The sequence below is a fragment of the Cariama cristata genome, unplaced genomic scaffold, assembly GCF_000690535.1.
Source record: "Cariama cristata isolate BGI_N322 unplaced genomic scaffold, ASM69053v1 scaffold21289, whole genome shotgun sequence".
Classification (NCBI taxonomy): Eukaryota; Metazoa; Chordata; class Aves; order Cariamiformes; family Cariamidae; genus Cariama; species Cariama cristata.
This window is the reverse complement of record NW_009635525.1, coordinates 31012-44884: the sequence shown is the minus strand read 5'-3', so window position 1 is coordinate 44884 and position 13873 is coordinate 31012. Positions and strand designations below refer to the sequence as shown.

General features: G+C 35.0%; 1 protein-coding gene across 1 annotated transcript in view; it reads right to left on the bottom strand.

The window, feature by feature from the left end:
• Window positions 1–4549: 4549 nt before the first annotated feature.
• Window positions 4550–13873, bottom strand: part of CEP135 (centrosomal protein 135kDa) — a 34644-nt gene continuing 25320 nt past the window's right edge. The window contains exons 20-25 of the mRNA XM_009707592.1: window positions 13567–13752; window positions 12392–12601; window positions 11224–11426; window positions 6928–7032; window positions 6379–6525; window positions 4550–4571 (exon numbers count right to left, since the gene is read on the bottom strand). Coding sequence (XP_009705894.1) covers window positions 4550–4571; window positions 6379–6525; window positions 6928–7032; window positions 11224–11426; window positions 12392–12601; window positions 13567–13752 — 873 coding nt within the window. The remainder of the gene's footprint in view (window positions 4572–6378; window positions 6526–6927; window positions 7033–11223; window positions 11427–12391; window positions 12602–13566; window positions 13753–13873) is intronic.

Genomic DNA, 13873 nt, shown 5'->3' with positions numbered 1-13873 from the left:
ATCCAGCCTTTGCCAATGCCTTCAGATTTGCCAAATTGCTCAGTTTCATCAGACCTTTCTCAACAAAGGTCAATCTTTTCACTTTCCTGGAGGAGAAAATACGCTAAAATGAGATTATTTTATTTTATTCTTAAGAACCGACAATTTCTGGAAAGCGATGCAGTCAGAAACCTCAGTAGCAAAGTGACAGATGGGCTTCAGGAACATGTGACTTTATTAGCAAATCTGTCATTTTATTAGATGTATCTAGAATTTCTATAGAGAACCCCGAACCTGTTAAATATATGCCGTGGTGCTAGAAAAGAGGTGGGTCCACTAGATGGCACAAATACACCATTTAACAGCAAGGAGCCAGCCAGGGGCTGCCTACCTCCTCTCAACGTTTTTATTTATGCATTTGGTGCAAAGCAAATGGGTACAGATAAAGACTGGACACACAGACACACAGCTGTAGTCCAGTAACCCACGCATCCCTTTTCAAAGAAAAACAAGCTCAGATGCCAAAGTGCTCCGTTGGACACAGAGGCTCAATGCAATTCTCCCCAAAGAGCAGTATCTGCTCCGGCAGACCTTGACTTACTCACGGCTGATGAACCACACTGCAACCCATTTCTGTGTTTGCATTCAGGAAAATACGGCTGTCCTGGCTCAGCAGTGTTAAAACCGAGGGGAGGCAGCCACTGACAGTCTCATTTTTCCTTTTTGCCACTTTCTTCCATTTGCCATCATGCTATTCTAGTTAGTTTAAGCAAACAGTCCAATTCCTGCACCATCCCCCTGAAAGGGTAAAGGCCACCACTGACAAACCCGGTGGAGCAGCTCTGCTCAGACGATGCTGAGGTAGCAGCACACACAGGGGGATAAGCAACTTTCAAATTCCAAAACTCACCATCTACCAGAGCTCTAATGTAGATAAATCTCATATTGAGACAAAACAATGGCAATACAATTATTTTTATACTCCCAATTTTTAAGAAGTCACAGATCATAATATAGATAATAAGGAACAATTTCACTACAGCTGGATAGGCACTTACCTAATCACGCTACTGTTAGGAAAATTTCCTGGAGTCACAGAATTGTTGCCCCTCTGGAGACCGTCTAGTCCAAGCCTTTGCTCAAAGCAGGGTCATCTACAGCAGGCTGTCCAGGGCTGTGCCCCCTTGGGTTTTGAATATCTCCATGGATGGGGAACTCCACAACCTCTCTGGGCAGTCTGTTCCACTGTTTGACCACCCTCATGGAAAAAAAGCATTTTTCTTACGTTTAAATGGAATTCCCTGTATTTCCACTTGTGTCCATTGTCTTTTGTACAGACCCCGGATACCACTGAGAAACAGTGTCAGAAATGGTGTGGGCAGTGATCGTCCCCCTGTACTCGGCACTGGTGAGGCCGCACCTCAAGTGCTGTGTTCAGTTTTGGGCCCCTCACTACCAGAAAGACCTTGAGGTGCTGGAGCGAGTCCAGAGAAGGGCAACGAAGGTGGTGAAGGGTCTGGAGCACAAGTCTGATGGGGAGCGGCTGAGGGAGCTGGGGGTGTTTAGCCTGGAGAAAAGGAGGCTGAGGGGAGACCTGATAGCTCTCTACAACGACCTGAAAGGAGGGTGTAGAGAGGTGGGGGGTCAGTCTCTTCTCTCAAGTAACTACCGATAGAATAAATTGAAAGACTGAAGCCCTAATCTTAACCTTTTTTAATTAGCATCACATAGGAATCTCAGTGTTTCTCAGATTTAGGGTGACAAAAAAAAGAATGAATTGAGTTTTCCAGCTGAATCCTAGAATTGCTTATTTAACTTCAGGTTAATTATCTAAATTTTAAGGACATACTATAAGACCAAAGAAAAAATATAAATTAATTCCACGAATTTCTTAAAAACACATTATGATAAGTTTGAGCAATTTAGGTTTTAATAAATTGATAAAAACTGTCCTTTTATTATGTCCAGATTCCTCTGCTTCTGACAATACACTTCTTTGTTTTGTAGAGAAACAGTCTCAACAATTATTGCTTCTCCTTTCTTATTTTTCTAATGTTATTTTTCCCCCGTCCTCAACTGCAGATATCAACAAAACACAGACAACTTGAGTATTTGGACTTTTCCCATGATTTAATGTCTGCCCCACTCCACTTTCAACTCACCCCAGTTGAGGACTAGAACAGGTCATGAGGCTTCCATGATCTTTTGATCTTCCAGAAGGTGAGGACAGCACAAAAGCTTCTTGGAGCGGAGCCCAGGAGAGCCATATTAATATCCCGACTCAAAAAAGGCTTGTTTCATACATGATATAAATGGTAGTCCACAGATTTAAATCTTCCACAAATTTGTGCTTGTTTTGTACTTCATGAAATGAAATACTTGATTTTAAAGCAAAGTTGTATAAATATTACTTTTATTTTAATTGCTTACAAAAATTTATATAAAACCATAGTAACAGAAAGTAAAACGACAGCTTTCCTATAGTCCTAATATTAGTAACATTTTAGTTTTAGAAAGCTGCATGGGCTTTGGTCCAGTTTTTTTATACCACCTGTACTTAATGATCTGCTAAGTCTTCGTAATTTATATTCATTTAAGAATAACCATTAATCGAAGTGTTATGGACTTAATTGCAATGTCAAAATATACATTTTTTGGTAAGATGAAATACAGTATTTTCAATAAAATGGAACACTTGCTTTTTTTTTTTTTTAATTCAGATTCCAATTTAAAAGGGTTTATATACAAAACAAGATATTTAAAAGTCACCACTGAAGGGTTTGAGAGCAGAACTTGAGTTCTTCTCTCACTCTTACTGAACTGCTTCTTCCTGAATCATTAACATCAATTAGCACCAGTGGAAACTACTGACTTAATTACAAACAGTATTAATACATAAGTAACACTTAGAGATGACAACCTCCCCATTCCTGTAACTGGCAAATGAGAAACCTAAAAAGTAAAGAGTATGAGATGCAATCACTTTAAAGAAACGATTCCTTCCAATGGCTCAGAAGCCTAATGTGGTACAAGTATTTCCAGGTACTTCTGAATGGGTGCTAAGTTGTTTTTAATTATCAAAATTTAATAGATATAGACACATATTAAATAACAAAAGTGACAAAATACAATATATGAAAGTAAAATATATCTATATAGCTTGCAACAGCAATTATTTATCTATGAATATATGAGACGGTATTTCCAGTTAATACAATAGTCTTTATGGTTATTCTAACTGTAACAATCTCAGTGCAAAATAGATAAAATCTAAAAAATAAAATAAAATAAAAAATTCCATATCATTTAATCTCTAACGTTTACACCTTAGAGATGCTCGTAATGTTAGCTGGTAATCAGACTTTTTAACTCAACATTAGGCAAGCAGAACACTACCTGTTGGCCAGTGCAAGGATGTACAATACATCCTCCCACTTCTAGTCCTCTGCATGATACTGATGAATACACATCATGTCAACCTGAATGGCATGTAACTATTAGAAAACTGTATGTTCTTGAATAGCAGAATGATGTGATATACAATTATCTGCACAGATGGAGTTTAAGAGCATATCATAAGACTGTAACTGCTAATCGCATCTTACTTTGTAGCCTAAATTTGAAATGCTCCTCTGCTAAATACACCAGATATTTTAAAGATTAGTTCTGACTGCATTTACCCAATATATGCATTACAACATAAAGGCCTGTATCACCTCTCCAACAGCTTTAGCTTAACAGTGTGAAGGATTCCACGTGTCGTTCTGATCTTTTAAAACCAAAATTCGAAAACTATCTCCACATATAATTCCAAAATTTGAATATAAAATAGATTTAATTTTATAATATTTAAAGGATTTCAATACATCTTTAAAAATATCATTTTTCTCTTCACTTTTTATTTGATATTGGTATCACAATATTTAAAATGCATTTTCACACAAAGATTAAACAAAAGGAGATGAGTAGTTGTTAGATGACAAAAACATTAATAAAGAATAACTGAGATTTTTTTTATTAAGAAAAGCTACAGTAAACAAAATGCATTCACAAAATAGATAATCAATACTTTTGAATACCATGAAGAATGACCTGTAAACAGAAAACACTTGTTAAAAGCCCAAACATAGGAAATCGTCATGAGTATAAAACATACACTGGCTCAGCATTTTTAAGACAATCATGTATGTTATTCTGTGTTAGCTCACACTAAGATGAACAAACTTCTGTAACCATGAGAGATACGCAAACAGAAATAAAATAGTAAAATGAGAACAACAGATTGTCATATCAAGTACTTGTTTCCTTCTTATAATATTAACATTTGCAAAACAGTAGCAAAACTTAGTCAGCCTTAATACAAAACCCATCAAACAGCCAGCAAAAAACAGTCACCCCAGCCAGTTGGGAAAGCAGAATTTTGAAAGTTGGTTACTTCACTGGTTCTCAGAAATATCAAAGGTCATCACTGATTTGAAGAAAACAGAGGTAGAATACAAGTCAGCCTTCAGAATTTAAAAAAAAAAAAAAAAAAAAGGTCCTTGAAATGCTTCAGTTGCTCAAGTACTGGTTATTCCTTGAAGCTCACATTTCGGGTGGAGAAAGAAAAAATTTCAAAATAAAGCTATCTACTATATTTTACTAATGAATATTAGGATAAAAAGTAATAATTAGATTTATCCTCCTCATATTCTCTTCTTTTGTTCTTGAATATCAACTATTAGCGTATTATGTAAAACCCTACATTCAGTTCATTGACTCATTGCTCAAATGCTTAACAAAGTAAGTGCGAGACGAGGAGGAAGAGAAAATTTCTGGAGAAGATTAAATCAGATTAGAGAAAAAGAAAGTTGTAACACTACAGAACACTAATTACAGAGTACTCTCTACTGTGGTAAGCTCCCAGGAAGGAATAAGTAAGTAGGGTGAAAGATGGTGATAGTACTCCTGAGATCATTCTAATGTAATAATCCATTGATAGGTTTAAAAGGCAAGACAGTAAAAAAAAAATAAAATATCAAATTGCATATGAATTCAGTTGTTAAAACCCAGTTTCTTTTAAAAGACACACTTCATAAAACCGGGATATTTTCTGATAAGAGATGGTACAGAGCTGTCATTGTTAAAACTATGCAAATAGTAGGATAAAAATAGTTCACTACATGGTATTCTTCAAGTATAGCAACTGGACTGCTTTTATTGCTCTTGGGACTCACTGTAAAGCAAGGAAGACTAAAACCAACTCTCTACTGATGATCCTCCTTCTCAGAAATATATTATCTATCATTATCTCAGTCAAAATGTTGATTTGCAAGGTAACAGTAAAGCAAATGTCATGACTGCTGTTTCATCCCCACTATCAATGTCTCATTTGCTACAGTTTCCTTTGCTTTGCTTTGTCCAAAAACTTGCAGAAGAGAAACACTGCTGACAATGTGGATTGTGCCATGCCGACCTCAGCTCTCAGGCAACCTGTGGTTTTGTTAGTAAAAGTAAGCTTAAGAACAAGCCATATGTATTTACCAAGAAAAATAAAGTTTAAAATCTTATCAGTTTGGAATTCTGTTTCTTGGTGTTTAGCAGTTAGATAGTTTGATTCATGGGCTCTTATAGTATACTATATAGCTATTATAGCACACATATTTCCTAAAACAATCACTGTTTATCTCTCCCTGTCCTTCTTCTCTTCACTGCAATTTATTATGCAGTCTAGGACAGACAGGATATGAAGTCAATAATCAGGCCTATAACACATAACTGACATCACCTAAAACAACAATGATCTCTAAAAGAACAAAACTGTCAGTGAAAATGAACAAGTGAGAGGTTGATTTTGATTTCTTTTTTATGGACTCTAGTGACTGTCATCTTAGACATTCATAGCATTCAAGCACTAACAATGAAAATGCATGAATTATTTTAATGCAATTGTTTTGGAGACAGTTTTGTCTAATGTGGAGGGTTCAAATGCATTTTAGTTGGACTCTCTCCTGTGGAGCGTGTTTCTGTCATTGCTGTATTTGACAGAATTTCATGGCATTTCTCTTAATATGAAGCATTCATTGTTTGGAGCTAACTATTTACAATAATAAACTGGCAAGATATATTTGGATATAATTAATGGTAATAAAAAGCAGGTGATATATATTTGGAAGCTGTCAGCTGGTGCAAGACCATTAACAAAAACAGGAATGGGAATCCATTACATTATACAGTCTTTGGAGAGCACTTTCCATCTCTCATTTCCAATCAATATTTTATAGTAGGACAGTCAACAAAATAAGAACTTAGAACCACCAAAAGTGTGCAAGAATGTCATATAATTAAAAAAATATTATTTAGAAACAGTTGAAACCTAACTCTTAAACAGAAACAATCTGCTAAAATCAAATCACTTACTTTTCAGCTGCTGCTTGATCAGTTGTCCTTACAATGGTACGTTCTGGAGAATGTGAGGGAGACCTTAATGTTGAACTGAGAGGAGGCGAAGCACGTAATGATGACGTAGAGAGACCATGTCGACGCATTTCTTGAATTGCACGCTCTCTACCAACAGATAGCAATTTCAGTTACATAACACTTTGGTACTACAGCATGTTAAAGGAAGAAAACGTAACTTTTTTTTTTCTGTATTTTTACTTGGCGATTTTTACAATACTTTGCGAAGACCCTTGTTTTCTCATAATGTCACTCAATTTCTTCTTGTTTTCATGAGAAGGGTGGGGTTTTTTAGATGCAAAACTCACTAAATTTACGAGGGAATTCAGAAACTGTATAAATTTTTTTCTTTTTTAATTAAGTAGTTTTCAAGATGAGACTATTAGATTTTGCATGACAATAGGAACACAAATTTCCATAAAAGTTCCTCACTATTGAAAAAAGCAACAGTTTCAAAAGTGAGAAAGAAGAAGTGAGAAGAGTCACCTCACTGAAAAAACAGCATCTTACCGTTCAAATCGTTCAGTTGTCAGTTGCCTTTTTAAAACATCACAGTCAGTCTGCAGCTGTGCAGCTTTACTTCGAAGTATGGGAACCTCTCTATTATAGCTGCTTCTAAAAAAAAAATCATGAGAAGTAACAAAGTTTTCTTTGAACACCTTCAGCTACGATCTTAGATGAATTAGGGCAAGATAAAACAAAAATAGATACTGAATATGTTGTTTCACACAGACCAAATCAAAGACAAATTAAAAGCAATGAGAACCAAGTGAATGCAACAGAATGTTTCTGAAAGAACTTAAGGTGAGAAAGAAGTGAGAAGCTGGCAAGCCTCTCACTACATCCTGACTACAATACATCATGTTCTTTTTCAGACAAAGGTAAACACAAACATATTTTATAAAAACAGACAAAACAATTCAATCATTAATTTATTGATTTACTACCCTCTGTTGCAATGTGAGATAGTCCTTACGTGTACACTCAAAAAACGAAGAAAAAAGCAGTAACTATCCACAAAAATACAAACATAACAGATATGGCTTCAGTAAAAATTATATCAAGGAGGCTGGAACTATCTGGCTAGCAATTAACACAACTGAAACAAATCTAATCTAAGTATTAATGCAAGCTCAGATCAGCAAAACCCAGAGTCTGAAAGCTTGTCAACTACACCCTTAGTGTTTGGACCTAAGTGTTTCAACTGCAAGAATCAAAACAAAAAGCGCCTTTGAAAATCTTAAGTAACATAATTAAATATACTTAGCAAATCATCAGCCTGGATGACTCAATGTTTGGTTGCAAAACACCATTAATTGCATTATAAAGCAAGCAAAAAAAAAAAATAATTGGGTGTAAAATAAGTTGTCTAAACCAAAATCTAGACAGCTATGTTATTCCACAGAGTCTTCAAAGCCAATATGAGGTGGAGTGCTCAAAAGTCACTTCTGGAGAAGCAAAGTTGTACTAGTTTTATTGCTAAAGCACTGGAACTTGAATTCTGAAAAATGAGTTCCAGTCTTGGTTCAGTCACAGACTTGGCACCTGCTGGTCTCTGACTCCAGGAAGATGCAAACTACTCAAGAGATTTGATCCAAAAAGAACCGCAGAATATTTTTTTCCTGTGTTCCCTATTCATCAGTAAAATTCCTAGAATGGTATCTTGATCCAGTACGGTGAGAACAGATGCAGAAGACAAGAGGTTTCGATGATATCTTATTCTAAGTCCTTCAGAGACAGGCATATGCTTTCAGGATGGAGGTGAGAATTCAGGGCCCAATATCATTATTGTAAAATAAAGAAAGAAAGCAAACAGTTTTGTGAGTTTTAAGGTTATTCCATATCAATGACATTTAAACAAAATTAAGATCATGAAGTAAATCACTCAAAAATGAAGAAATATTTTAATTGGGAACCCCTATGCACAGTAATTATCATATAATAAGGTTACATGATGATACACTATTTTTTCACAGAATATCTGGCTCTTTCACAGTAGATATGGATAGCTCTCAACAAGCAGTTTAGCTATTCAACGTTATCTGTTTATTCAATACTTAATCTCTGTAGAACCTCAAGATCTCATTTACCATACTATTGCCCAAATAGCAACCTGAGTAACACAACTACTCACTCTTCACAGAGCTCAAAATTACCACACTGGAGAACTTTACAAGTTAAACTTAATTTTGAGAATCCTTCTAAAGTCAGAGGTTGTATCAGTACCATTTTATAAATAGAGTGAAAGTGCAGGCACAATAAGGCCAAAACTGTATATAGTGTTTAAAAATATTGACAGATGATTTGTCAGTTAGAACTGAAATTTTCCCAAGTCAAATGAATTTTTATATTTTGCAAAACACAAACATAATTGTCGCATACTTCAGTCACAGCTGTGAACATTTAAAGTTCCTGTTCTTTAGACTGCAACTACTACAAACCGAATTGTAGAAAATAAGGTATATACAACTAGTTCTCACACCTGAACATTTGCCTAGCAACATGCAGAATCTTTGAGATAAACAGAGGAAAACAATTCAATAGGATAGCCACTATTCCTCCAAGAGAACATTTTCCTTCTTGCTGCAATATCCCGTCCTATTAACAATGCAAGTACTGACATTTACAACAAACAAGAAAGGAACCCTACAATGTGTGCGGAAGAAAAATTGTGAAAAAATTACTATGAAGTTATTTAAACAGAGTTCTATACTGTTTATACACAAAGAAGCTAAATTAAAGTTAAATGAAAAGCTCCTCCTTTCCTTTTTTTTTTTTAGTTGGTTTTTTCCGTTTGTTTCTGGTCTTTTTTTTGTAACTTTCACATTTAATTTCATAATCAGGACATTCCATTAGTTCATGTTCTTTGTATGCAATTAATGTTTTTTTCCCCAAGTAAACAAAACCCAGCAATTTGAAAACATGAAAACATGAAGCAGCGAGTTGCATAGGAGCAATTAATAGTGTTGTCATCTACAGACTCACTGAGATCACTGCTACTTGAGGTGGAGCATCGTCATTGGCAAGTTGTAGCCTTTACGTGAGTCAACCAAAAGTGTTTTTCTTGCATGTTTGCATCACCAAGTTACAGATAGCTTCTAACTGTTTAGGTATGCTATATTCTATATCTCGTAAGGAAGCATTATCTGTCCTTTTACCTTCCATACACTTCCTTTCTCTCCCTATCTCCATGTTTACTAAGTCAGTGTATCTGTTTTTCTTTTCCTGAAATTCTACTTTTACTTTACTCTTCACACGATCTACATTCAGCTGCTACTCCTCCTCCTTGCTATGGAATGCAGAGATACCACTACAGTCACTGGCTAATGTACCCCCAGGAGAATTACCATGTCATGATGACAAATATCATGGAAACTTCAAATTCCCTGCTCCATTATCATGAAGAAAAATTTTTTAATCCCCCACTTCTCTCATACATGAATTTCATATACACAAAATATCCTCTCCTTAACTTCATTGTTCCAAACACATTAGTCTTTCTTCTATAAGAGTGTTAAAATGTTACTTCTGCTCAAGGCAGATGCACAGCATAAGAAGTTGCAGTTAGCTATAATAGAAAGTGCTGGCCACATTTAGTGTGGGTGTCAGGTTCAGTTCTTTTATATTTCAAAGGAACAATAAATGATAGAGGACTTTTTCTTTAACGGTTAATATTAATAGCAGCAAAAGTACTTTTGCTTTTTTAAAGCACTATGACTTCACTATTGATTATGTAAGTGATTCTTACTTTAATCAAAGTAAGGACAACAGGCATCTTCAGTAGGTAAGCAATTCACATTTACCATGGATTTAATCTATGTGGTATTTTTCTGTGATCAGTACACATATGTTAAAATTTTACTTCCAATTTGCTTTGAGATGCTTGATGAATCCACATTGTTCCAAAGGAGTCAGGACTTCAGAATACTCTCCAATATAAGAACATAAACCATAGTTCAAGATTAAAAAAATTTTTGTTCTCTTAATAATTAAACTCATAGTTAAACTCGATAAAGCCAAATAAAAATATGATGATGTTTTGCTTAAAAAGCGGAGTTGAATTAGATTGCTTCCTGAAGCTAAGAAGAAAATCAGAACCTGTGAGAGAAGTTGTTACATATTTTGAGAATTTATATACTCTGATGCAAAGGTTAAATATCCAAATCATACTGCAATCCATAAATACATTTATACATGTACTCAACAGCTAAAAAAATTTACAAATGATCACGGGCTAGCTGGTTCTGTAGTGGGAATAATGTCTGCAACAGCTCAGCTACCTCGCCATTAGGTAGTTATGTCCACTAGGAGGCTCAGGAGGAAAGGATTTTAGCGATTGCACTGAAAAGATGGCAGAGTAATATCAGACAAGTGAACTTCAGGAAAGGCATCACGTCTTATGCCTGAGTGATGTGAGAAAGAGTCACGACCAGCAGAGAAAGTGAAGTAAACTTTCTGGAGTCAGGCTGGGGAAAGATCCAGAGAGAAACCGAGTGCTTATTCTCAAGACTGTGAAAACTCAGCAGGGCATTCCTTCCTTTTAGAGTAGGTTCCCTTTGGAACTCCTGCTTAAGCTTACTGCTTGTACTAAACTGATATCCACCAGAGTGCTGATTAATGAAAGCGATGTTAGAGATCTGTAAAGAAATTTCAAGTAAATGATGCCATGAAAGGCCAAAAGACACTGCTGCAAAAATCTGCTTGGCTGTACTAAATGTCAAGAATTTGACTTTGTGAATAAGTGTTGTCACACAAAAAGTTTCTTTGTAAACCACATAACACATACATACACTTGTTAAAACTTACAGTTTGCTCTCGGCGAGTGTTAGCTTGTCTTTCAATAACTGAATTTCAGAATCTTTCTCATGGGATGTTAAATGGTTCTGAAATTCTTTGTCTCTACTAGCAGTCAGCACTGTTTCAAGATTCTGAACTGTAAGTCTCTCACTGGATAACTGCTTTTTCAGCAACTCTGCTTCTGATTTTATATCTTCTAATTCACCTAGAACCTAGGGCACAAATTTTATACATTATTAATACACTGGTTTACAAACAGAATTATCTTTCATGATGAGTTGTTAAAAAACCTGAAATTATTGGAATTTTCATTAAAAATGAATAGGAAACTGAGCTCACAAAACAAATTAAAACCTACAGTTATTTAAAACTAAAAAACTATTCAAGCTGTACATCTGTCATGTTTTTCTGGGAGCTGGATTACGGAGTGCTGGAAATGCTTAGGTAAGTACCTGGAACACTAACAGCAGTAGGCTTTTGCACAAGTACAAAAATAGTATTTACTATACTTCATTCTATTCGACTAGGTTAGCTCACAGTTAGCTTCTGGGCTTTTGCTGAAAACATAGGAATGTTTTTTTTCCTCATCAGTTCTATGAATATAAACAAATTCTCTGGGGATGAGAAGTGCTGTTCTCAAGATCCTGAATGTTACAGTAACAGAAAACCTGACCAAGTCATTAAGCAAAGACACAACCAGCTGTAAAGAAGAAAGTTCAGAAGTTATGGATATTTAGAACAGTTTAAACTATTTCAAAATATTTAATGAACTTCAGTTGAATCTAAATTTCAATTTAATTGAAAAAATCCATTAGGAAAAAGTCTTTCATATCTAAATAAGAAGTGTACTATTCACTTTTTAGAAAAGTCAAAAATTTGAGTAAATTAAAAAACAGTACATAAACCCAAATAAATATAATTTGTCTCTGTGGTATAGCAAAAACTACTGCTGCCACATTTTGTAGTGATAACAAATGAAAGAAACTCCCTCTTTTTGTACAAAAAAGACAGATACAGAACTGCATACTGCAAAATGTATAATTTATATATAAATGCAAAACTAGTGATGTAAATTCTTACCTTGCTCTCAGAGATAATTTATTGTTTTCTCCAAAAACCATTAAAAGCAAAGGAAGATATTTTATTAGAGCAAATTAAATTTGCCCTTGCTGCTTACCCTTTCATAATCCATGCTTTTGGATGTCAGCTGTCGAGATAAAAGCTCTTTGTTAGACTCAAGTTTCACACAGAGTTCCCTCACAGAAGCGAGGTCCGCCAACACAGAAGACTTATCCTGATTTTCACGTTTAATATCCTCTTCCAATTTGGACATATTTTTTGTAATGGAGGAGATCTGAGATTCATATGCTTGTTGTGCAACAATATGCTAAACAAAGACAAATATGGAAAGCCCTTCAGTGTTACATGTTGAGTTAACAGTTCTCTGTTGGGTAACAGGGCTTTTTTAATACTTTCTTTTCCCTTCAAAATTAACTTTCTGTATAAAATTAACTTTATATTACATTCCCTTCCTCTTCTTTTTTTTTAAACCACAGCTAAGAACAACTAATAAAACCATCCCCACAATTTTTAATCACCATCTTGAAGAATTGTACAAGTACTATACAAGAGTGGAATGAGCCAGGATTCCAGCTTCAGAAGAGAATTAAAAGCTTAAAAACCCCAAAATACAATCTATTTTTTACTCAGCTTACAATATTAAAAACTCTCTTTTTGGCTACTTAAAAGCATGAGACAAAAATATGATCAATCCACAACTATTATACTCTAAAACTTCCTTGATCTCTATGAAGTTATTGCTTCTAAAATATAAACCTCATTATTTTCTATGCTATTGGTCTAGGTTTCAGTATCATGGGATCCTGATTCTGGATTTGGACTACTACTACCAGATTTTTACCTTTACTCCAGCCACCAGTGCCTCAAATACTTCATTCAAAGCTTCAAAGAAATGTAAGAACTAAGCTTACAAAATATTCGTAAAGCTAGCTGGCAAAATACTCATAAAGCTATATGCAAATATTTTGAAGCAACTAAACAAAAGGTCCTTGCAGAAACAATAACATAATAGCAATGATCACCCAACAGAAGAGATCTAAAAGTACTAAAATATATGCTGTGATTCTAATTTCGGGAAAGCAGGGAAGGGAGAAGGAAAGCACATCTAACGAAAATCAGTTACCGTTTCAAAAACTCAGTGCCCACATTTCAAACATTCACATATAGGAATTATCTTCCATTAAAGCATTAAAAATAGTATGTTGACTTTATTAAAAAACACTTGAATGTATCCAACTTTCCGTGACAGAATTTCATTGCACAAGTTATTACCCCTTGAATCTCTTTTTCCAGAAGTTCTACTCTTTCTTGAAGATGTCTCCGATCTGTATCTACAGAAAGGAGTTCAAGTCGTATTGAGCTGCTTTCTCCTTCAGCTTGATGAGCCTTCATTTCCCAGTCTTCAGCTTGCGCACGGAGGATTTGGAACTTTTCTAACAAATCTTGTTTTTCGTTTTCCTAGATGAAACAGTAAATCACTCTGCAATGATCAATACATCTTATAGTTGCTTGATCTTATTTTGTGCCTACTCCCTACAATATCTTTTTTTTTTTTTTTTTTTTTTTTTCCCCCCAGAAG